The 26,888-nt window shown below is 38.0% G+C and overlaps 1 protein-coding gene across 1 annotated transcript in view; it reads right to left on the bottom strand.

Moving 5' to 3' along the window:
* COL6A6 (collagen type VI alpha 6 chain) overlaps positions 1-26,888 on the bottom strand; it is a 109,903-nt gene that overhangs the window by 38,464 nt on the left and 44,551 nt on the right. The window contains exons 20-27 of the mRNA XM_064378681.1: positions 24,522-24,557; positions 22,540-22,602; positions 20,781-20,843; positions 9,281-9,343; positions 4,934-4,996; positions 4,127-4,177; positions 2,408-2,443; positions 1,294-1,356 (exon numbers count right to left, since the gene is read on the bottom strand). Coding sequence (XP_064234751.1) covers positions 1,294-1,356; positions 2,408-2,443; positions 4,127-4,177; positions 4,934-4,996; positions 9,281-9,343; positions 20,781-20,843; positions 22,540-22,602; positions 24,522-24,557 — 438 coding nt within the window. The remainder of the gene's footprint in view (positions 1-1,293; positions 1,357-2,407; positions 2,444-4,126; positions 4,178-4,933; positions 4,997-9,280; positions 9,344-20,780; positions 20,844-22,539; positions 22,603-24,521; positions 24,558-26,888) is intronic.

Raw genomic sequence — 26,888 nt, 5'->3', positions numbered from 1 at the left:
TCCCATTAGTGTATTGTCTTTTAAAATGATTAATGTGCCTTTGTGGGGAAAGATCCAACCAAGAACTTGTTAGCGTGCTTCCGATGTTCAAGATTAAACTTCATTAATAAGCCAAGGGAAATAAATGATCCAGAGACACTTCAATGCAGATGACATCTGGATTAATTTGAAAGTTTTTTCCAATTATTTTTCTAATTATGTCAGTCTTCATCTTTTTTTTATAGAACATCAGGTTAATGGATAGCCATCCAAAAACACGTATAAGGAAAAGAATTATAGCTGAGAAGCAGTCTTTATAGGAGGAGGAGGAGAAAGAGGAGGGGGAGGAGGAAAAAAAGAAGAGTTTCCTTATTTTATACCGCTAAAACCTACATAAGCAATGTCTATACATGAAGATCTTACAGTTTGCAGAAACAAAATTAGATCAGAGCAAAATTAGCTATGAAGACAAAACTGGAAAACCACTTCAAGTATACATTTTTATCAGGCTTTTAAAATTCTTGCTAATTGACATGATAAACTAAGACCAGTTTGCTTGATCAGTGCTGTTCTAAAGAAAAAAGATGTCTGTATCAAGAGACAACTATCTTAAGATTGTCTTTTAGAAAACTAAAACAGCATTTTCACTTATACACAGTCTAAGATACATAGAGAGTCAGCAAATGCAAGAAAACCATTCTTAACCCAGGGGAACCCAAGGCAAGCCTAGGGGATGAATTGTATTGAAGACCTATGTTTATTCCAAGTGATTTAAACCACTAGGTGATATCTGAGCCCCTCCACAGAATAAAGACATACTCTTACAGAGTAAACAAACTTTCTCACAAAGCTCAAGAGATAACATCCTTGAGCTAAATGAGAAGGGGACCTTTCTGCATATATCTCATTAAAAGTAGATTAACAAAACCTGAAAAGTGAACGCAAGATTCCAGTGGGCATTAGGCTGCACTAAACCTGCCAGGGAGACAGGGTCAAACTAACTGCATTTTGGCAGTGTAAAAACTGTTTTGAATCACAGGGATTTCTTTTACAAAATCTTACTACCAGTGTTAAGTATGGTACCTGGTAGCTAGAACACGTGAACTTGCTCACTAAAAGCAAACAGTTCATTGTTTCTGCACTGGCATTGAGAGATGAATAATATATCCGTTCCCCTTCCCCAAGTTTGCCTTAACAGAAAAGACACGCATTTTGCAAGTCACTGGTAACAAAAGACAACTCAAATTGTCAATGTATGAAGGAGGACTTCCTAATGTAGTGAGGTTGTCAGCAATTGGAATCTAAGAAGCTTACCGTTGTGCCTCTAGCTCCCTTCAGCCCCATCTCTCCTGGACCACCAGGGTCCCCAGTCTCACCCTAAATACATTAATTACAGTAAAATAGTTATTACAATCAAACATATATATTTAACATATTTGCATCTTTAAACTGATTCCACGAAGACATTTTTGATATGCATTTTTAACGGTCTTCTTTGAAGAGTGTGAGGGTATGTGTGTTTCCACTGATGTAACTCTCTACATAGCACCCTGCATCAGCGTCGTTTCACTTTGTTGTCTCTCTAGTGACAACAGTAGCCACTGGCTCTTTGGAGAAGTGAACTTTGTTCTTTTATTTTATCCTCTGACTCTATCATAGAACGTGGCATTTACTGAGTTCAGTAAGGGTTTCTAAAAAAAGTGGTCTCCAAGGTAGAAGATGTCATTGCTAACTAGTTATTTGAAGATGATTTATAAACATATTGGGAAAATTGAGCCAGGTGAAATCATACAATTTTGGTTTTTTACATTATACTTTTTTTTCGAGGCGGAGTCTCGCTCTGTCACCCAAGCTGGAGTGCAATGGAGCAATCTCAGCTTACTACAACCTCTGTCTCCTGGGTTCAACTGATCCTCCCACATTCAAGTGATCCTCCCACCTCAGGCTCCTGAGTAGCTGGAACTATAGGCCTGCACCAACACGCCCAGCTAATTTTTGTATTTTTAGTAGAGATGGGGTTTTGCCGTGTTGGCCAGGCTGGTCTCAAACTCCTGACCTCAAGTGATCCACCTGCCTCAGCCTCCCAAAGTGCTGGAATTACAGGCGTGAGACACCGCACTCAGCATTATATTATACTTTTCTTTGAGTAAATGAGAAAATATATATGATAGAGGGAAGGTGTAAATTTGAGAAAAAAATTTTGAAAGGTGAATTTTTCTATCTTCTCATATTAATTTAAAAACTAGAAATACTTTTTAAGTCTTACACTCCTAAACAAATGTATAATATTAAAAATAAAAAAAAAATTTGGTCTATTTCCTTCTTCCCTCCACAAAGGTAGAACATTTATTTATCCTCAACTGTTCTTCTATTGGCCCAGGATATATTTCATAACCCCCATCTCTAGTTACTAGGAAGCACACGGTACCTTAGGTCCACTTTCTCCAGGGAATCCTTCTTGTCCCTGCAATGGAGAGGAGGGAAGATTAATACAGGCACACATCACCCAGTGAGGTTTACATTGACTTTCATTTCACCTGCTGCCGTTTTTAGTTTTGGTACCTCTGAATTAAGAAAGGGCCAAAACAATTGAAATCTGGAAGTTAAATAGCAGTATCTGAGAAACAAACTTTAATTTATAAGTTAAAGTACTTAAGGGTTTCTTCAATATATTATAACTACCTAGGTGGTTAAAAGTACACAACTGAAGAGTTGCAAATCGGCTTTCCTTCTTTTGTATGCATATAACAGCATAGATGTTCATTTGGTCATGTGTCTCTGAGATGATCTTAAAATGGATTTCAACGGAGAAATCTAGAAAGCCTATGGAGAGTATAAACTTGATCATTCATTTTAGGGTCCTCTGTTCACTTTGTTCAAAGAATATAATTGAAGAGCTATAACAATCCCTATTAAATAAAAAAGTCCATGATTAATTTAAAATAAAGTCCATTTTCTGATTAAAATAAATCCTCAAACATGTATAAAATCAAAAGAATAGAAAGAAGAAAAATCACCAAAATCTTACTGCTCAGAATGATTATACATATTTTGTCATATTTCCTTTTAGCTTTTAAAAATGCAATGTAATGCAATTGAGATAAAGGTTTTTCTGAGTGTATTCTAAATTTTTACTTGAAATCATCACATAATTTCTTTACATAATTATAAACTTCATATACATCCATTTTATAGGGTGCCTAAATTCCAGTGCCATAGGCTACTTAATATTTCCCTTCTTGTGGGATATTAAGGGATTATATAATGGAATATTAACTGTTCTCTGTTCTAATGAACATTACACTGGAAATCCCTCATTCACTAGTTTTATTTCTCAGAAAGTTCTAGTGTTTGGTTCTTTATTCTTTCACACAGCCTCTTGCATTATTCTCATTGGAATTTCACTTGGAATTATGTTGATCCTTTATACTATTTTAGACTTTCCAACAAGATCTTGGAATGCCTCGCCACTTACTGAAATTCTCTTTTCTATCTCAGCAATTTATTCTCAAAGATCTCAAACATTTTGCAGAAATGATATCCTTAACTATGTTATGTTTTTTGTATTTTGTAATTATAATGGGATCTTTTTCATTCTGACTTCTTAGTGGTAATTGTTAGTAAATAGAAATCACTGGTCTTTGTAAATTTCTCTCTCAAGTTCCGGCCTCCTAAATATTCAGTGACAATGTAAAATTACTATTCTAACGTACAGTTTTATTTTTAAGTTATTGCTTGGCCCAGTACATTTAGAAAACTCCTGCACAACCTCTCACTAATGGCTAAAGCAAACATAGTAAGAGGCAGCCTTATTTTGGAGTGCTTCCCTGAGTAAACTTAAGCGTAGAGCTGCTAAGATTACATGCTCTGTTCAGACTGGAACAAGTCAGACTTGGGCCACACATCACTGCAAAGAACAGAGAATGTATTTTCAAGTTTCTCTTTGTTGCTTGCACCTTCAACCACCACATTCTTTTCTCTCCTACCACATTCCTCATGGGATATCAGCAAATAAATTATCAAAATGTATTTCTAACTGTCCAAGACTGCCTTATTCCCTGCTTCCCTTTTTCTCTTAAATGTGGCAAACAAAATAAGCAACAAAAAATAAATGGAAAATGTCCAGCTTCCAGCAGACGTCACTTACCTTTGCTCCCTTACGTCCAACACTACCATAACCCGGACTGCCATCATTGCCCTGTAAACAGAGCAATTGATTACCAACATCCCAGACCACAGACAGAGGCAGGCTTATTCTTCAAGAGGACAAGACTGCCACCTTTTTGGTTTGATAAAGAAAAACCAGGACACAGGATCCTCCTTCTGGGGCAGGCCACCGACATTTTATGATAGTCGTACTAAAGGCAATTGTTAGATACAGACAGCGCACCGTCCCTTGGTATTCTCGTCTATAAGCTGAGAATAATAATTATACCTACTCATGTGTTGCTATGAAGATTAAATGAACAAAAAATCAGGTATATAATAATTTTTCCGTAAGAAGAGATAGTAGTATTACCTCTCCCGGATAACACTTGTATTTTAATACCATTTTTGATTTACCAGACAAAAACAAAAAGTAAATGCCCCAGCATTGGCTACTGTCTGACCCTTACAGAAACCCTGAGCAATGGGGAAAGGATCAAACGGGTTTCTGATGACGGGGCTCTGATAAAAGGAAAGGCTGGAAAAGGGGTCATGGGATTGCTGAAGACAAGTTTCACTATTTGGCTTCAAGAGCATTCTGGCCACGATGTACGGCACCTGGGGAATCACCACCTTTGGAAGGCTGGCCAAGGAACTAAGATGAGGACAATATATCTCTCAATTTCCAGAAAACTATAAAACTGCATCAAGATGATATCCTTAAAACTCTCTTTGGCGAACCACACCATATATCTACTGAACTAAAAGATTCCAAGAACCAGATAAAAACTAGTGACAAAATACAAACCTGTAAGCCACGAGGACCAGGAAAACCAACCGCTCCTTTTTCTCCCAGATCTCCAGGTTCTCCCTGTTAAACAGAGAGGGTGTTTTTAGGTTGGAAATGAGAAATGATTGCACTAATTCGGCTCATCTGTGTGGATCACACACCGCAATGGGTTTGTGCCCAGAACTGCGTGTTATGCAAGTGATACAAGAGGAACTGCTGTTGTTGGCCAGGGAGGTGTCCTCCGTTGATCACTGAAGCCTCAGCAAGCATGATTCATTGTTTAGCGCGAGTTGCCATCTCAGCAGCTCAATGCCATGAAAATGAGTCAAGAGAAAAGCTCTGTAATATTTTTAAAAAATTAACAACATTGTTTCCAGGATGATTCATGCAAATCATCTGGTCCCTGCAAAGATGGCAGATTGATTAATCTAGTTTTAAGATACTGAATGAGAATGAAGATAAACAAGGGAGCATGACAACCTGGCAATAATTTCTAACTTCTGACTAGTAGAACATCTACTGTGGTTTATTAATCAATCTCAGGATTATGTTGAGAAAGTTCACCTACATGGGAAATCAACATGGGTTTACAGAGGGAGTTTACACCTTTTTATAAGAAGATAATTTTCAAATAGTTTTAAATGTACAGAAATGTTGTGAACATAGTACAGAACGTTCCTACATATCCACATCAATTTGCCACATTTGTAACATTGTATTACACTAGTTGCATTGGTAGGGTACGTTTGTCACAACGGAATCAATACTGATTTATTAACTAATGCCCAGACTTTATTCAGGTTTTCTTTTTTCTTTTCTTTTGTTTTACCTGATAGTCTTTTTCTGTTTCAGGATCCCATCCAGGATCCACAAGTTATGTCTCCTTAGGCTCCTTTATATCAGACAGTTTTTCAGACTTTTTTTTAATAACCTTGACCATTTTGAGAAGTATTGGCCAGGCATTCTGTAGAATGTCTCTCATTGCTGTTTTTCTGATTAGACTGGGCTTATGGGTTTGGGGGAGGAAGATCACACAGGTAAAAGGCCATTCCCATCACATCATATTAAGGGTATATACAATCAAGATGACATCACTGTTGATGTTAACCTTTATCTTCTGGTTGAGATAGTGGCAGTCAAGTTTCCCTAATGCCAAGTTACTCTCTGTCTCCCTCCCCCTCTATACTGTACTCTTTGGAAGAAAGATTGTGAAAGTGTGTACAACCTATACTTAAGAGGGGAAGAATCATTAAATCATTTTTAAGGACAGAAAAGCAACATAAGAAGGGCAAATGGACAAGTGACCACCAGCACTGAACTCTGGGGGTGATAAAGAACAGGATTCTATGAAAGGGAAGGAGGAGATCATCTGCCTTGGTGCCTTTTAGGACAGTGGTTCTCTAAGTATGCCGTGGGGACCACCTGCTGCATCCAGGGTTCATGTGTCAAGAAGATTTTTGGATCCCATTGGATTAGCCTCTGGTAAGTGGAGCCCAACAACATGTGCTTTTACATAAGTTTCTCAGCTGACTCATATGCACACTAAAATATCACAACATCTGCCTCACAGTAAGGAAACAAGAAAAGTCATATGGCTTGTCTAGAGCCACGTGCTTGGTTATTGGTAGTGTCAGGTGTTGAGCCCAGGATTAACTGCCAGGTTGCTTGCGTCCTGGAAATGTGAATTTACTGGAGTAAGGAAGGGGTAAATGTTTGAGGTTTATCTCAGTGAATCGTGAGTCTAGAGTGCCCAGTCCATCCTGGGGCAGTTCAGAGGGTTTGGGTTTTCTTTGGAGCACTTGCCTTCTAAATTCCTGACCCCCACTATTCCTACCAAGTCTCTATTATTAATAAGCATCTTCTAAAGCACAGCTGCCTTCCTTCTGTTTATCTACTTTCCCACGGTCACCCCTCACCAGCTCTAGGGTCCCTTTATCTATGTCTACCCCTGGTAAGAGAAACTTGATTTTTACCAGTGATACCACTTTCCCCACAGCCTTCTTTGGGAGCAAGAAGGTAGCACTGCCTTTGTTCCAAACTTTGATTTCCTGATTACATGCCATAGATTGCTATACTACACGCCACAGCAGTCCCTTCTTTTTGCAGTTGTTCTTGTCATATATATGTACTGTGTTAGGTCCTCTGATTAACTGTCTTTGCAACACTCAACTGCTGGACTCTATTATATCAGCCTTGAGCAATTCTTCAGTACAAAGTTAACCCCTTTTCTTATGCCCTTAAGCTCATCTTCTTTGTCAAATTTCTCCATTAATCATCTGCTCTGTCAACTGTTTCTCACATTTTCAATCTCCTCTTTTCTCCCTGGTTTTCTCCTCTGATTATAAACATGCCAGTCTGTTCTGTCATTAAAAACAAACCAACATCCCACATCAACCTCTCCTAGACCTTGCCAGTATGAGGAGTTAATGTCTTCCTCTTCCCTTTAAAGGTCTAGTTTTTCCAAAGAGTAGTTCACAGCCCTTTATCCATTTTCTCTGCACTCATTTCTAGGTCCTTTGCAATCTGTCTCCCTTTCTCTCCTCTCAACTGCTACACTTATGAAACTTCTTTAGAATGTCTTAGACACCAGATACGATGGCTTCTCCACTCCTACCCTCCTTAACTTTTCTATACCAGTTGGTACTCTTCATCTCCCCTTCTTGAACTCTTCTCAGAATCCAGTGTGCTTTTCTGTTGATTTTCCTTCCTTCCTAATAATTGTCTTATTTTTTCTTGTACTTCGTACTATGAGGCATCATCAAGAGTTATTTTTAATCCAAATGACTCTGAAATTTACGTCTCCAACCAGACCTAAACCCTTTTCTCTATCCCCAAAGTGATGTTCTTTACTCTTAAACCCATTTCTCCTAATGAGTTTCCTATGTATGTGATGGGGTTACTACTCATGCACAAAGCCCCCAAGTCATCTAGCATACTCCTCTCTGCCTCAGTCCCCTATTAGAAGAGTTCTATGGAATCATCACCAGTTAAGTCTCACCCTGTTAAATCACCTAATCACTATTTGCCTTGGAGACTTTAAGAGTGAACCAACTGTTCTCCTAGCTTTCAGTCTCTCAGGCTTCATAATATTGATTTTTTGGAGACAGAGTCTTGCCTGTCACCCAGGCTGGAGTGCAATGACACGATTTCAGCTCACTGCAACCTCCACCTCCTGGGTTCAAGCAATTCTCCCTGCGTCAGCCTCCTGAGTAGTTGGGATTACAGGCATGTGCCACCACACCCGGCTAATTTTTGTATTTTTAGTAGAGACGCGGTTTCACCATTTTGGCCAGGCTGGTCTGGAACTCCTGACCTCAAGTGAGGAGGTCAGGAGTTCAGCCTCCCAAGTGCTGGGATTACAAGCATAAGCCACCACACCCGGCCTAGGCTTCATAATATTTCTACACTGAGTTGCCTATTTAAAATCTTCCAGAAGTCCGGCTGTGTTCATCCACTCCATTCGAAAGTTTTAGATAACACTGTACTGGCTACTGAATAAAGTCACCACAGACTTGCATCACGACATGATCATTTTTCATGCCTAGATACCTCCTCTCTCTCAGGATTTTCCAACCTTGTCCCTCCCTTCACATGATTTCTTCTCATTACAGTCTCCCATATTCCCTTCTCTGCTTGCCAAGATTTTTATCTTCTAAGCCCTACTCAAAGTTTGTATTCTTTATGATGCCTCTTTTCCCGTCCCAGAAATACTTCTAATAATGCTATTTAAACCTCCATTTTAGCCCCTTATCTCTATTTTATGTCACAGATTATTGTTATGAAAATATTCTAGCTTCTTTGGGGTTCATTTCATGTCCTATATATCATGCCACCCACAAATTCATTTATTCAGTATTTACTAAGCACTTATTACATGCCAGGCACTGTTCTAAGCACAGAGGGTGCATCAATGAGAAAAATGAAGATCTCATTCCTGGAGCTGATTCTTCAGCTTAACTGAATGATCAGTACAGGGCCTTGGTCTTAAAAGGTGTTTACCAAAGGTTTGTATGAATAGAGGAAAGAAAGAAAGGTAGGAAAAACAAAGAGGGAGGGAAGAAATTAAGAGAGGTTGGAAAAAAGAAACGAAAGCCTGCCCCAGAATATCCCTTGGTCCCCAAGATCCCTCAGCTCCAATTGGGTGTATCCCTCCCTTCTGAAATTACGCCGAGCTGGAATCCCTGATCTCATCCAGATCCACACCCATGTCCTTAGAGGTTGCTGGCTCTCTAAGAATCAAGCCAGCGTTTAGGGACAAGGAGATGTGTTGTTGTCTGTGTTGAAAGGGCTCTGGCTAATACAACCAGACACAGGTCTCTTGAGCAGAAAACCTCAACTTTGGTGAGTATAAAGAATGTGACCTACTTTATTTCCTTGGCTTCCCAAACGGCCTTGATTCCCTGCTTCTCCTCCGGGTCCTGGAGGCCCCTGAAACAAAGAAAAGGGGATTGCAAATGTAGCAAAACATAAAGCAACTTTCCCTCAAACCCTTTGTGTCTCTTATAAGAGGAAAATGAACCACAGAAGGGAGAAGAGTTGTGGCTGTATCAATTCTTGTTCTGGAAAAAAGTATTGCCACCATCAAATAAAGACTAGTAAATACAAGAAAATTAAGAAAGTGATTCATGCCAGATGTTGTCTAAAGAATTGTGCTCCCTTGTGAGTTTTCTCTTCCAAAGTGATTTCAGGTTCTGTTTTGCTCTAAGAACAGATGTTGCTAAAATGCCTAACACTTAAAGAAGCCATTCCAAATGACATTTGCCGTGAACTATAATCCTGCTGGTCCTTTGGTAGAACACATTCTTTGGAAGACAAAATGAGCTTTATTGGAAAAGAATATGATATGTATATTTAAAAGTCCAAGAAACTTTACTAAAAACAGTGTTCATAAGATACGTTCAGGTAGTATAAGATAAATATTCTGAAATAACTTTCTCTTTCCTCGTGATGTTAGAAAGTAAATGTAAATAAATTCCCACTTACCAAGAGAAGAAAAAACTGTAAAATGCTTAGAATAAATTTAACAAGAAAGATGCAAAACCTAAATTAAAAAAGGCTTAAGATCTTATTGAAGAACAGAGCAAAACTTAAACAGATAAAGGTAACACATATCTATATGGAAAAGCTATCAGACATAATGGAAGTCCTTCCAGTGTTCTAGAAAGCGTATTTCATTGTAACAGCTTTAGAGTGAACATTTTGAAATACCAGTTCAGAGATGACACAACTACCTTTCTCTGGGATTAACATTTGGAATCAGATTTCTCCTTTGGGATATCCAAACATGGTAAGAGAAATCTCTTTTGATAAAACTGTTTACTGGCATTTGTAAATAATCCTAATCCCAGTGAACTGAAATTATTTTCGCAATTTTTTGTCCATGGTTGTTGTAATGTAAACATAAATAAACCAACCTCTGCGTAATGAGCCTGACCTTTGGAAATTTATTTCATTCAGAACAAAAATACCGTGACATTAACATTTTCATCTTTTAAAAATTTTAAAAAGCAATACATTGGACATAAAAAATTTTCTAATAGGAAGGATTGAACAATAAATTGGTTACTAACAAAGAGAATAATCTTTCCATAATACCCTATCTCTCCCCCGTCCTTTATCTTTAAAGAAAATTCTCAATACTGTCACCCTCCATAGACAGCTCTCAACCCATTTCCTTCTTTCACTTCCAGCACTACACAGAGCTAACTCCTCTGACTTTCGTGTTCAGTGCAGTTGACATTTTTTTGCCCTGACCTTTTTTGAGTTTGATCATGTGTTCTTTGAAGCTTTTCCTGTAACTTCTGTCACATCAAGTTACCATGGTCCTCCTGGTCCCTCTCCAGCCTCCTCTCATTAACCTTTGAAGACTCCCCTTATTCTATTTCCCTCTTAAATTCTGTGTGCCCCAGGGCTCCATCTTCTGACCTCATTTTTCTCACTTTATGCCCTCTTCCTGAGTGGCACCCCTATGAATTTGCAGATCACTTCTACACAATGACTCCTAAATACATGCTCTCCAATCCCAACCACTCAACTGAACACCAGAATCATATATTAAAAGGCTGGGTAACATAGCAAGACCCTATGCCACAAAACAAACAATCACAAAAAAACACAAGAACTAGCCAGGCATGGCAGCTTACACCTAGAGTGCCAACTACTTGGGAGGCTGAGGCAGGAGGATCACTTGAGTCCAGAAGTTCAAGGCTATAGTGAGTATAATTGTGTCACTGCACTCCAGCCTGGGTGATAGAGTGAGACTCTGTCTCTCTAAATAAATAAATAATAAAATAAAATGCCCATGGGACATCCCATAGAATGGATTCTCAAAATAATCATCTTTACCCTAAATCATGCTTCCAGTCGCATATTCTTTTCATCAAGGAATGGTATTACCCTTTACTACCATTGAGACTCATGCCAGAAATCTGAGAAATATCCTGGACCCTCACACTATGTCACTTCTCAAAACCCCTCAGCTACAAGGCCCACAGAATCTGTCTACTTTCTGTACCCCTCCCTCTTCCATTCCCATTACTTGCCTTCAGGCCCATCTTGCATTCTGCCTAAATTTCTGGCTCTCCTAACTGTAGCCAGGCCTTTCTCTAATCCATTCTCCACCCCTTTTAGAGAGAGATTAAAAATGTCAGGCTGATGTTACTGCTTTGTCTGAAATTCTGAGAATCTTTCAGAATAAAGTTTAAGGTCTGTTTAATATGCAAAATCCCTCAAAATGTTGGTATTGCATGCCTCTGGAGCCTCCTTTTCTGTGACTGCTTCCATTGCCTTATGTTCAGGCACATCAAAGCAAGTGATTCACCTAACGTTTGTCTTCCGTTGCCACACTCATGCAAATTGTTCCCTTAGCTGGTCCATTTTTTCCCTCTAGGGAGAGGTAAAATCTCCCTCCTCTGAAAAATCCTACCTTTACCATCACTGTTTCAGGAAGAATACCTGAACTTCCTGGCTGTGTTGGGTCTCATGCTTGCCCTCCAGGTTCCTCTACTCTATATGTAATTGTTAGTGTATTTCTCTCTCTCATTCCTTAGAGACTAGGCTGTATACTTCTTGAATGGGCACATCCTATTAATTCATATCTCTGGAGCATCACAGAGTACCTAGAACCCATCATTCCATTCATTTATCTACCCAGGAATGATTCTCAAGAGGGATGAACTAATGTGTTTAATTTGTTGGTTTCACATACAAAATTTTCATGCACTTCACAGAGAAGCAGAGAGATTCTAATTTTCCTGGAAAACAATGTATAAATTGGAAGTTCTGCCTAGCAGCCTACTCTCCGTTCTTCATTCGGACATAAATTCTGAATCAGAGGAGGTTTTTGGGAGATTATTTCATGTGTAGTTACCTCAAGCACACACAAGCACAATGAGAGATTATCCTGTTTTAAGAACTTTCAAAATAAAAAATATCTTGGATGAGTAGATGGCTGGATACATACAGGCCCTTACCATTAGAGAATCAGAAAACCTGATTTTGTTTCCTATGCAGGATCTTGCAAAGCACCAAAGTGAGGTTTATGACCTGAGTGAATGGGGCTCAAGCTTCAGTGAATGGTTATGTAGATAAATCACCTACTCAACTACTGCAGGTTAGATAAGGAACCACATTGGTAGTTTCTAGAGGAAAGAAAAAAAATTTATCATCCCAAGAAATATATCAAAGATACTTGATTTGAGATCAAGAATAGCTAAGAAGTGTCAAGAGAAGCTTAGGGCATTTAAAGGGGAAGGGCATTAGCTAGAGAGCAAATCTTCATTGGCTTGTTGTAATGGCTGCCTTTTATTGAGCACTCATATTTTGTGCAAGGCACTGTGCTGAGTGGTAAATAGATAGAGTCTTCAATTCTCACAACAAAACAGTGAGATGCCTGTTATTAACCCCATTTACTGATCAAAAACAGTTTCCCAAGGCATTTACACCCAAATTGTTCAGTTAATAAAAGAATGAGATAGGAATTGAACCTAATTGTATCTGACGCTAAAGACTAAAGTCCCAGCCACTATGCCTGCTGCTCTGAATTAGCCCAGAATGGAGTTCTAAAAATGTGGCTCTCTAAAGTTGATGCAGAAGGCTGGGGCCACATCAAACCTCCGAAAGTGGGACTTGGTTGATGGTCTTTTTCTCATGTTGAGAGTTAGTTACAGAGCCCTTGGCAACCACAACTGCTTTAGTGTTAAGCAAGGTTAGGAAAGAAGTACTCAGAGGTTGATGTTTTTTGAAAATTGTGCTTAGCCCTTTATCAGAAGAGATTACACTTAGGAGTTGGGGATTAATGGCTGGGGCACTGCCAAGGACACCTTGACTTTGGATTAGATAAGGCAGGGCAGGTAGAAGAGGTAAAGGGTCTTCCCACACTTAAAAAGAATCCTTGTCACTTCTTTTTATTTGCATGGGGGTAATACTGTACAAAAACTCACAAGAAACAAATATCAAGGTGGGAAAAAAACCAAGGAGATCAAATGCTCAGCTTCTCTAAAAGTTAGATATCAGCTAAGTCTGAGAAAACAAAAATCAAGAGGCCATCCAGTGGTGGGCTAATGCGAAAACAACCCCAAAACATTGGAGATGTCAAGCTTGACAATACTAGTTCTTAACCTCAGCTTCTAATACTTTCCCATGCATTCTATACTCCAACCATATTGAACCACTTGTGGTTCCTAAAACTCACCTTCATAGCTCTGTGAAGCTTGGTTCTGTCCTCTTTCTGGATGCCTGCCTTTTCCTTGGTTACCCGGAAAACACCTGCTCATTTAGCAAAACTTAATACACTCATCTCGTTTAACTCCATCCTTTACCTCATCACCTACCTTGAGTGTAATTCTCTTTTAACATTCAGCAAATCACATGTCAATTATTTGTTTGTATCAGTCCCCTTTATGAGATTGGGTATACATGAGGCTAGAGTCTATACCTGATTCATCCTTGTATCCTAGAACAGGGCCCGACACACAAGCAGCACTTAGTAAATGTTTGTCAAATGAGTAAAAGGAATGGTTAATAGACCACCAAACTTAGCCTATTAAGAATAATGAAACTTGTTGATTGCTATACATTCCATACTGTTATATTATTATCATGGCCTTTCTTGGAATGGTGACCTGCATTCTTTGAACATAAAATACCCCCATTAAATTAGGTAATGTTGATACAATATAGTAGTAATAATAAACACATAGAGCTTATGACTACAGGCAATGTTCTAAGCATCTACATATATTAAATCTGTTAATTTTCACAACAATCCAATGAAGTAGCTACTATTACTACCCTTATATTACAGTAAAAAACTGAAGCACAAAGTGGTTACATAAATTCCCCAAGGTCACACAGCTAGTAAGGTACAAATTTAGGAAGCAATCCTAGGCAGTCTGGCTCCAGACTGTATGTCATTTACCCCCATGCTATGCTTTGTAAAGACAAAGACAGAAATTCTACTCTGGACTCCAAATTGTATTAACAACTCCAATCTTTCTTGATATTGTACAAGCCACTAGTGATTCATTCAGTAAGAACGCATAAGTATTTAAAAAATAATTATGGCTTCAATTGAAATTTGTATTTTAGTGTCTGATTTTCCATTCTTTTTTTTTTTCAGGCATTGATTAAATTAGAACAGAACCTTAATGTAAACCAAAGAGGGAATGAAGGAAGGTACAGAAGAATATGCCATTCCTTTCAAAGCTCTTTCTTCCTTTTCATTGTGCCATGGACTGTATTCTTTTGTATCACAGTCATATACTTGGCTGGATTAGCACACATTTGATTTATACAGAATGCCAGTGAATAAGCCTTCATAACACTGTCAACAAAAATCACATCTTTTCTAAATGTATATCCTAAGAAAAACGTCAAATCCTGCAATTAAAGAACACTCATGTTATTCCACTCTAGTGGCTGGTCCTTGGGTGCTGTAAAACGATATGAAACCTATGGCAGGGGATTTATAGAACCAGTCAAGAATAACACTCTCTTGTATATCTAGTTGTGTTTGTCTCTGTGTTGTGTCTTTCTTTTGGACACAACAACTTTGAGACCCCATTCATCCATGTCCTGAACATAAAAAATTGTACACATCTTTGAAACAGCATTTTCACTGTATTGACAAAGAGATTTCAAGAAAAGCAAGCAAAGAAAGAAAAACCATGTTTTTCAGCCAGAAAAATGGAAGACGTAGACTAGTGAGAAGTGGTACCTTTTGACTCACTCTCATAATGCCAAGAGGCTGAATGACTTATGGCCATGATCAATCTTGCCAAAGCAAGATTAAAGGGTACTCATTCACAGACGTGCTCTGCACAGCCATGTGGATGCAACTTTGGATTCTAGAACAAGAGAAATATCAAGACTTGTGGATTTCCACTCACTCACATCTCCATATTTTATATAAAAGATGAGATAATCACATGATATGTTTTTCTTGGCATTTCCTTTTTTAACAAATTTCAATTTGTGTTACCAGAAAGCTTTTATTGATTCAAGGTTATGAATCCAAAATAGTTATTTTCATCGTGATTTCCACCATGACATTTTAAAGTTTTAAAGTTTTTTGAAGAAGCAGCTTCATCAAAATTGAAAACAAATATCTTCACAAGCAATAATTAACATGCTTTAAAACAGTGTCATGACAGTATTAGATCATCTAGGCAGAAAATTAAGATATTCAGAACCTGAACTCAACACTTGACTTGACAGACATATACAGAACTCTTCACTGCAAAACAACAGAATATTCATTCTGCTCATCGCCACATAGCATATACCACAAAGTTGACCACACAATCAGATATAAAACAGTCCTCAGCAAATTCAAAAAAATCATACCAACCACACTCTTCGACCACACTGAAATAAAAATAAAAATTAGGGACATGGATGAAGCTAGAAATCATCATTCTCAGCAAACTGACACAAGAACGGAAAACCAAACACCGCATGTTCTCACTCATAAGTGGGTGTTGAACAATGAGAACACATGGACACAGGGAGGGGAACATCACACACCAAGGCCTGTCGGGGGGGGGGTAGGGAGGCTAGGGGAGGAATAGCAGGGGGTGGGGGGATTGGGGAGGAATAGTTTCAAGAGAAATACCTAACATAGATGATGGGGTGATGGATGCAGCAAACCAATATGGCACATGTACACCTATGTAACAAACCTACATGTTCTAAACATGTACCCCAGAACTTAAAGTATAAGAAAAATAAAAAATAAAAATCAATGCTAAGAAATCACCCAAAACCATACAATTCCATGGAAATTAAACAACTTGCTCCTGAATGACTTTTGGGTAAATAATGAAATTAAGGCAGGCATCAAGAAAGTCCCTGAAACTAATAAGAACAAAGATACAACATAACAGAATCTCTGGGACACAAATAAGGCAGTGTTAAGAGAGAAGTTTATAGCAATAAATACCCACATCAAAAAGTTAGAAAGATCTCAAATAACAACTTATCATCACAACTAGAGGAACTAGAGAACCAAGAGCAAACCAACCCCAAAACTAATAGAAGACAAGAAATAACCAAAATCAGAGCTGAACTGAAGGAAACTGAGATACAGAAAACCATACAGAAGATCAGCAAATCAAGGAATTTGTTCTTTGCCAAAATAAGATAGACTAGTTAGCTAGACTGAAACAAAAAGAGAGAGAAGATCCAAATAAACACAATGAGAAATGAAAAAGGGGGCATTACCACTGACCCCACAGAAATACAGAAAAAAAAAAAAGGCCTCAGAGATTACTAAGAATATCTCTATGCACACGAACTAGAAGATCTAGAAGAAAGAGATAAATTCCTGGACACAAACAACCTCCCAAGAATAAACCACAAAGAAACTGAATTCCTGAACAGACCAATAACAAGCTCCAACACTGACTCAATAATAAAAAGCCTACCAACTATAAAACAGCCAGGACCAGATAGATTCAAAGCCAAATTCGATCAGATGTATAAAGAAAAGCTGATGCCATTCCTACTGAAACATTCCTAAAAATCGAGGTGGAGGGACTTCTCCCTAACTCATTCTATGAAGCCAGCATCATCCTGATACTAAAACCTGGCACAGACACAATGGAAAAAGAAAACTTCAGGCTGACATTCTTGTTGATCATAAATGTAAGACTCATCAACAAAATGCTAGCAAACCAAATCCAATAGCATATCAAAAAGCTAATTCACCACAATCACGTAGGCCTTATCTCTGGGATGCAAGGTTGGTTCAACATATACAAATCAACAAACATGATTCATCATGTAAACAGAACTAAAAACTAAAACTACGTGATTATCTGAATAAATGGAGAAAAGGCTTTTGATACAATTCAATATCCCTTCATGTTAAAAACCCTCAACAAACTAGGGATTGAGGGAATGTACTTCAAAATAATAAGAGCTATCTATAACCCACAGCTAACATCATACTGAATGGTCAAAAGCTGGAAGCGTTCCCCTTGAAAACCAGAACAATACAGCACTCCGATTCAACATAGTACTGGAAGTCGTGGCCAGAGCAACCAGGCAAGAGAAAAAAACATAAGGCATCCAAATATGAAGAGAGGAAGTCAAACTATCCCTGTTTTCAGATGATAAGATTTTATATCTAAAAAACCAGTAGTCTCTGCCCAAAAGCTCCTTGATCTGATAAACAACTTCAGCAAAGTTTCAGTATACAAAATTGATATAGAAAAATCAGTAGCATTCCTATACACCAATAACATACAAGACAAGAGTCAAATCAGGAATGCAATCCCATTCACAATTGCTGCAAAAAAGTAAAAATAAAAATACCTAGGAATACAGCTAAGCAAGAAGGTGAAGGATCTCTAAAATGAGAATTATAAAACACTGCTCCAAGAAAGCAGAGATGACACAAATGGGAAAACATTCCATGCTCATGGACAGGAAGAATCAATGCTGTTAAAATGCCCAAAGTGGTTTATAGATTGAATGCTATTCTCAAACTACCAATGACATTCTTCACAGAAACAGAAGAAACTATTTTAAAATTCATACAGATCCGTAAAAGAGTGTGAATAGTCAAGACAATCCTAAGCAAAAAGAACAAAGCTGGAGGCATCAGCTTATGTGACTTCAAACTGTATTACAAGGCTACACTAACCAAAACAGCATGGTACTGGCATAAAAGCAAACTCCAGAACAATGGAACAGAATAGAGAGCCCAGAAATAGAGCCAAACACCTACAACCATCTGATCTTTGACACAGCCAACAAAAACAAGCAATGAGGAAAAGACTCCCTATTCAATAAATGGTACTGGGAGAACTGTCTAGCCATATGGGAAAGAGTGAAACTGGACCCCTTCCTTACACTATATACAAAAATAAACTCATGATGGATTAAAGACTTAAATGTAAAATCTAGAAGTATAAAAACCCTGGATGATAACCCAGGAAATACCATTCTGGACACAGGACCTGGCAAAGATTTCATGACAAAGATGACAAAAGCGATTGCAACACAAATAAAAATTGACAGATGAGACCCAATTAAGCTAAAGAGCTTCTGCACGGCAAAAGAAATTACCGAAAGAGTAAACAGACAACGTACAGAATGGGAGAAAATAATTGCAAACTATACATCCAATAAATGTCTAATATCTAGAATCTTAAGGAACTTAGTCTAGTTTGTAAGCCAAAAATAAACAACCACATTAAAAAGTGTGCAAAGGATATGAACGATTTTCAAAAGAAGACATACACATGGCCAGCAAGCATATGAAAAAATGCTCAATCCCACTCCATACAACCCTCCCCTCTCTGATGCCCCCATGCCTCTAACCCACCTCTCACCCTCGTGGATATAGACCTCACCAGAGGGGCCTCATTCTCCTTTTTTAATCCAGCAGCATCCCCTACCCCCAGGCTGTTAACCCTTTCTTGTGTTGGACTACAGGTCAGAGAAGCCCTGCAGTCCTCCCATGAAACCCAGGGAGAGAAGCACAACAAACACTTATCTTTCTTGTAGTATTAAACAGTCTTGTATTAAAAAATGCTCAGTATCTTCAATCATTAAAGAAATGCAGATCAAAACCACAGTGACATCCAGTCAGAATGGCTATTGTTAAAAAGTCAAAAAAATAACAGATGCTAGTGAGGTTGTAGAGAAAAGAGAACACTTATACACTCCTAGTGGGACTGTACATTAGTTCAGCCACTATGGAAAGCAGTGTGGTGATACCTCAAAGAAGTTGAAACAGAAACACCATTCAACCCAGCAACCCCATTACTGGGTATATACCCAAAAGAATATAAATCCTTCTACCATAAAGACATATGCATGGATATGTTCATTGCAGCACTATTCACAATTGCAAAGACATGGAATCAACCCAAATGCCCAACAACAGAACAGATAAAGAAAATGTGGTATATATACACCATGGAATACCACATAGCCATAAAAAAGAATGAGATCATGTCCTTTGCAGCAACATAGATGAAGCTGGAGGCCATCATTTTAAGCAAACTAACACAGGAATAGAAAAACAAATACACGTTTTCACTTGTAAATGGGAGCTAAACAAGAACACATGGACACAACGAAGGGAACAACAGGCACTGGGGCCTACTTGAAAGTAAAGGATGGGAGGAAGAAAAGGATCAGAAAAAAATACCAATTTGGTACCATGCTTATTATCTGGGTGGCGAAATAATATGTACCCCAAACTGCTGTGACGTGCAGTTTACCTACATAACAAACATGCATGTGTACCCCTGGACCTAAAAGTTATAACTAAAAAATAGTGTAATGAGATACAAATTTATGTAAATAGCCTCTTAAATTTTCTTAAACTTTCTGGTGATAAACACAATCACTTACATATTAGACTACTGCCTGATTCAGCTAATATACACAAGTAATGGATTCCTTTTCACTAGTGTTAGTGGAGAACAATTCCCAACTGTGTCTCATTCATTCATTAACTGTTTGATTCATTATTCAGATATGTATTGAGCTCTACTGTGTACCAGGTACTGATGTTCTGAACTCTAGGGATAGAGTGTAAATAAGACAAAGTCCTATCCTTTATGGAGCTTGCAATCTAGAAGGAGAGACAGGCAAACAGCTAAACAAATAATATATACTATGATAGCAGGTAGGTGAGGGCCAGGTCATGTAGGGCCTTTCTATTAAAAATGTTGTTTGGACCAGCAGCATCAGCAGCATCTGGGAGCTCCTCAGAAGTGCGGAATCTCAGGTCCTGCCCTAGACCTGCTGACTCAGAGTGCACACTTTAACAAGTTTTCTAGTTAACAACCCCCTCTAAGGGATTCTTCTGCACTGTGAAGCTGGAGGAGTGCTAATGCAGAGCAGTCATTCCCAACCCTAGGTCTGTATTAGGATCTCCTAGGGAGAAGTTAAAATTACCACCACCCTGGCCTCATTGCCAGAAATTCTGATTTAGGTATCCTGGGGAGGGTCTATGTGGTGCAATGTTTTATGATTCCCCCAGGAGATTATCATATGTAGCCAGTCGGAGGACTTAATTAAAGTAGGCTGTATTCTGGGGGTGAGGGGGTAGGGATGATAAACCCCAAGATGACTGAGATCAGGGGAGTGACATGACCTGATTTACAAGCTGAGCAGCTGAGGCAAAGAGGGCTAGATTTTATGCCTCTGTGTCTGACAGTGATAGCCTGCTCTGCAAGATGGGGACCATGATGTGATATAGTCACCACATTGAGCTGCAGTCACACCTAATACACATTCCTGGTTCACAGGTGGTAAATAACTCCATCTGCAGGGAGGAAACCACAAAGACATCCATGTCAAGCCAAGATCGAAGTCAGATGCAATCGTCGTTCTCATTACCTACCTGGGGACCTTTACTTCCCACGCCTCCTTTTTCTCCTTTCACACCAGCCTCTCCTCTTGAGCCCTGAGTACATAGAATCAAGCATTATATTCAACCGATTATCAAAAGTAGAAATACTAAGTCAGTATCATGGACAGAAATTGGAAAAGCGCTCCAATCATGCCTTTGCTTCCATCCTGGCCTGTGGAGCTCATTCTCATTTGTGCAGGAATATGAACGTCCAATCTAAAATTGAGGCTGTTGAGGATTTGCAGTCAAACTGACCGAGGCTTGGATAAAATACTGAATGGTTGAGCTTTTCCATATTGCTTTCTATATTTCCCTACATTTCCCTACATTTCTTCTGTTAAAAAGAAAAATATTCTCAGTTTGCAGGGCTTTAAGAAAGCACAGCTTAGTTTAAAAAGAAAAAAAAAAAGAAAAATATTCTTTACAAATACAAATCTGAAACCAGAACATTTAAATAAGTTTTCTATTCAACAACCACAATTAAGACTGGTCATAAACAAGATATGGCATGTGGGAAGATGAAATCTGACTATTTCCGCTTTTGGAATATTACACTGCTGATAAGCTGTGGCTTCCATATATTATGCAGAGAAACCTTCCTGCTGTGTTTAGTTTTTGCTTCTCCTTTTAAATCTTGTCATTAAAAAATGTAAGTTTCTATAAAATGGAAGAAGGGATGCTGTAGTATTACTTGCTTAGCATGAAACAAAGCTAGTCAATCTACTGAAATGCTTCCCCGCAACCCCAGTGGCAACTATCTCTCACTTGAAGGTAAAAAGAAAGTGAGTTTCCTCAGCTGGAAAGCAACAACAAAGAAAAGTAATCAAGCTACGAAGAGATAAAGGTCCAAGGGGAAGACCGTTCACTGCTCTGAATCTTGGCAAAATGTGAACAAACTTTCCCTTCTGATGTTTAAGGATATTTTGCCCAACTTCCATGCAACAAGCTGCCAACATATAATAGTTACTTTAACTATGTGGATTAAAACTTTGAAAAATAGCAGAGCTGGTGATTGTCCTGCCTATGCCAAAGAGTAAACTTATTCCTCAAGCTTTCAAAATTAAGTTTGGAGAATAAAAAAAAAATTCTAACTTTTTTGTAGTCTGACCTTTCTTTCATCTCAGTATTTGCTAGGACCTCCTTTCCCTTATCATAATATTTTAGTTAAATTTTGCCCTCTCTGGCCCCTCATGTGACCCCTCCTGCGACCCCTCATGTGATCAGTCAAGGAGCCAAGTATGGCTTGTTCCTTGCAAAGGAAAAACTGCAGGAGGTAGCTCCCTGGAGAAGTGAGCTGGCAAAGGCAGGCTGAGAGCTGCACAGCAGATCACCCCGCTGATGTCTCCAGCTGTCTTTCGAGCAATTCTTTCCTAAGAGTAAAGCCAATTTTTCTACATCATGAGCACCCAGATATGTAACACTGCACTATTACTGTGCTAAACTAACCACAAATCCCAGATTTGTGGCTCAACATTTCCCTTGGCTTAAGTTCTCTCTGGAATATCCTACTTACTCTGATCCCAATACACAATGACCACTGCCTAGCCTGCTCATTCACTTTTCACTTCTTGACTGGGATGAAACTTAGAGCAGACCAAGTGCTGCATGAGTCCAAACTGTGTTGCTTGTTTACTTTTTTACCGTGAAAACATCTGTAATTCTGCAAGGGGAGTTTCTATCAGGTTCTCAGATTTTTCTGTTCCCAGATTCTTCTTTATGTTCTCACACCCTGATTGGTCTTGATATATACCTGAGGGCCCTTAAGTCCCAGGGAGCCTTCAAGTCCATCTGGTCCTGGGATCCCTGTTCTTCCCTGTGGTGAGAAAGTATCAATCTGTTAACACTGTTTCCTGAGAATTTTGTCTCCTTTACCTGTAAGCTTATGAATATTTTTTCAGTCACAATGTCAGTGCAGGATCTTTGCAAAAAAAAAAAGTGAAAAATAAATGCAAATACAAAGAAAATAAAAAACTATAATCTCACCAAGCAGAGATAACCATAGTATGCTGGTTTATTTCCTTTCCATCTTTATATATATGCATGCATGCACACACACATGCACCCCCGACACCTTTTCTATAAAATTTGTATTAAATCTAACTTAGCTATGTGGCCTTAAAAACACTCAAAATTTAGTCCATATTTTCTTCAAACATTGTCAGACATCTTACATCATCATATTAATATTTATATTCAAATCAATTACATATCTAGAGAATAGAAGTTGGGTATTCTCTTCATATTGTTCTTGAATTCTGTCACAGATGAGAGTTACAAAAAGAGTAAAGAATTCAAAAAGTTTATAATTTAGGCAACTATTAGGATACTCTAAGTTTATATTTCAGTTGTTATATAGTTGAATGTGATTAAATGTCACTTATCGATACCTTTTCCTAGAAATCAGAAAAAAAAATTTTAACGCCAATTCTGTCTCCAATTTAATTTCGTTTACATTTTGACATTTTTCTGGGTAGGTTCTCTTTGTTGCTGAAGTTTAACCTTGAAGTGTGCTGTAGTCTGAATGCATGCATTCCTTCAAAATTCATATGTTGAAACTTAATCCTCTATGCAATAGTACTAAGAGGTGGGGCCTTTAGGAGGTGATTAGGTCATGAGGGCTCCATCCTCTTGAATGAGATTTTTGCCTTATAAAGAGGCTCAAGGTAGCTGTCAGCCCCTTCTGCCAAGTGTTGATGCAGCAAGAAGGCACCATTTCTGGAGTGAAGAGCAAGCCCTCACTAGATACTGAATCTGCTCATGTCTTGATCTTGGACTTCCCAGCCTCTAGAACTATAAGAAATAAAATTCTGTTGTTTATAAATTACCAGTTTAAGGTATTTTGTTACAGAAGCAGAAACAGACAAAGAAAAAGTATGTGGGAGGGAGGGATAATGTCTGGATGGTAAGCTCTCTTTGTCTAAAAGTGTCTATTTCACATTACTCATAGTTTGGCTAGGTATAAAATTCTAAGTTATTTTTCAACAATACCTTCAGAATATTACTCTGTTATTTTCTGGCATGTATTATTGCTGAACAGAAGTTGCTGCACTCTAATTTGTCATTCTTTTCATGAGTAAAGCTATCCTTTCTCTCTGGTAATTTTTAAGATGCTTTTTATCTTTAACATTCTGGAGTCTCACTATGTTGACACTGAGAGTTGATTATTTATCCTTATTGTGTTTCTAATCTGAGGATGTATGTTTTATAAAATTGTAAGTCATAACCACTCTTTCATAAATATTGTAGGTTCACGAAACACATATAATGTATCACTAACATGTGCAATGACAATGGAACATGGTTTTTGATTTAACCAAGTTTTTGAACATACTCAGAATATCCAATTTGTACAAAAGTTTTATTGTATTCTTTTGGTTTATATGGGGTTTTACGTAATTGTAGGTAAGATTCCAAAGTTAAATGAAAATGTAAAATAATGATCATCTACTAAGTTATTCAAGTTTGTACTTAAAATCCAAGCAAAGTTAAATTTAACAATACTTGTGCTAAGTACATCTCTGGCCATTAGTTTTTTGTGGTTTTTTGACTGAAGTGCCCACATCACTGTAAAATATGAACTTTTAAAATCCTAACCTAAGATTTTACCAACATTCTATTTCATAACCAATATCATCAAAAAAGGAAGTTTAGAGACTTTACAGGGACTTTATTCCAGCTCCTTAACTGGATGCAATATTTGTCATTTGGAGTTAAGGGGAAAAATCATTGTACCTGTGGGCCTGTAGGTCCCCTTCTGCCATTAGCTGCCTAAAATAGAAAAAGGTATCATTAATTCAGAAAAAAATGCATTTTTATATTTGATTCAAAATCATAATGGACACCTTAAGCCACCAACATACATAATAATCCCACATAGTGCTTACAACATTCAATTTTCCACTGTACCATGAAAGCATAATATTGCTAAATCTAAATTTCTATCCTAGGGCAATTGAATATTTATCTCCTTGAAATAACTGACAATGGAAAAAATAGACAATTAAAATCTACAGTTACTTATGAGAACAGACTGTGGCCAATAATTTTTTCTCTACTAAACTTTTACTAGAGCTGTTCACAAGCTGCAAATTCACTTATTTGAATTTTATTTATTTTTCCTTAAGCACTATACCAAGGAAGCCAGAAATCAGGGGTAAACTAGCCAAAGGCAGGAGGCCAGAGGAAAAACTGGGATAACTGACTCCATGTACTTTATAATAGATTAAGTTCAGATATAAAGATGGCCAAACTAATTTTATTTTTAAAAAGCCAAATAATATGCTTACCTCAGAAAAATAAAATTGTCTCAATTCAAAAATTACTCAATCCAGTATATTAATAAAATATCCAATCAAAATGATGTTACATAATCAGGTGGGTTTTCCTACCACTGTCATATGAAAGTGTAGGGTCTAGAGATATTCTAGATCAGTATTTCATTTCATAGACCTGGAAATCAAGAGACAATGACATTTTGTTGTCTAACTTAGGATCATTCAGTAATGTTACAGTAAAAGTAAAACCCAAGATTTGCAAAATTCAGTAAGATCAGACAACATTGTCTTGATTGAAATTTGAAATGTTCTCTGAGAGGCCAGTATTTCAAACTTTAAATTTTGCTAATCATATTTCAGTCAAATCTATTTGGTATGGTTTGGCTATGTCCTCACACAAATGTCATCTTGAATTGTAGCTCCCATAATTCCCACATGTTTTGGGAGGGACCCAGTGGGAGATAACTAGATCATGGGGGTAGTTTCCCTCATACTGTTCTCATGGTAGTGAATAAGTCTCATGAGATCTCACAATTTTATAAGGGGTTTCTCCTTTCACTTGGCTCTCATTCTCTCTTGCCTGCCACCATCTAAGACATGCCTTTCACCTTTTACCATGATTGTGAGGCCTCCCCAGCCACATGGAACTGTGAGTCCATTAAATCTCTTTTTCTTTATATATTACCCAGTCTTAGGTATGTCTTTCTCAGCAGTGTGAAAATGGAGAAATGCACTATTGTTATATAAGAAACAGACTGTATTTTGGGGAAATTATTAGAGTTTTTTGTTTTGTCTTGTTTTTTTACACAAAACTGATGAGTCATCTTGAGAGGAAACCCTAAATCCTCTATCAGAGGGAGGAAAATAAGCTGTTTCCATTCCTTTAGCACATGAGTTTGTCTGTTCTATTCAATTCACTTTTATTCAGAAAAATATCAGTAGATATTTTCATTTGAAAAATATCTACTACCCACAGAGCATACTAGATGGGAAACATGAGAGCATAAAGATTACACACACACAATACTGATTTCAGGGAACCCTCACTTTTTGGGTTTGAGAGGAGGAGATAAATATTACAAATATTTACAAGGCAGAGTATGGCAAATGCCATAAGAAACAGGAAAGATAGAAATAGAGGTTTTAAAGAAAGCAATCATATCCAGTTGGTCAAATCAGGAAAATCTTCCTGGAAGAAGAGATTTTTGAGAAGGATGTTTCAGAGGATGGGTAGGAGTCCTACAGACAGAGGATGTATCAAGTCTTTCCAGCAGAGGTACAACCTAAGCAGTGAAGTAGAGGCAGAAAAATAGGAAGCATATTTGGTAGTAGCAACAAGGTCATCTGTCAAAAGTGTGAGAAGAAAGGGAAGTAGCCGGGTTACTAGGCTGAAGGGTTTCTACAATATTTAGCAGAAGCCACTGGGGTTTTTGGAGCTGGAAAAGTACATGGTCAAATCCCAGCTTTAGGTGGATACATCTGGTTTTGGTACGAGGAACTGAATGGAACTTTGCATTTAGGCAAAATAAAGAGCTTCCAGTATGTGTAAGGGCAATGGAACAGACCTCCACATTCAAAAATCTATCTCTGGCTTGAAACATTTACAATGCTTCAATCATCATCAAAAAACATTATTTCCCTTCTGTCTTTAAGGTTTGATTTTGAAAGGGCTGGCTGAAAAAGAATTATTTTAACACATGTTTATTCAGTTCCTGTTCCCTTCCAGGAGCTGGGCTGGGTGATGGTGAACAAAACCTGACACCTGATCCTATTTAGGAGTTTTTAAGCCTAATGGATGAGAAAGGCTTTAATCCACCATTCACAC

The sequence above is a fragment of the Aotus nancymaae genome, unplaced genomic scaffold (assembly GCF_030222135.1).
Source record: "Aotus nancymaae isolate 86718 unplaced genomic scaffold, 86718_ANA_hifiasm-v0.15.2.pri h1tg000019l, whole genome shotgun sequence".
Lineage (NCBI taxonomy): Eukaryota > Metazoa > Chordata > Mammalia > Primates > Aotidae > Aotus > Aotus nancymaae.
The sequence above is the reverse complement of the archived record's forward strand: the minus strand, read 5'-3'. Positions and strand labels throughout refer to the sequence as shown.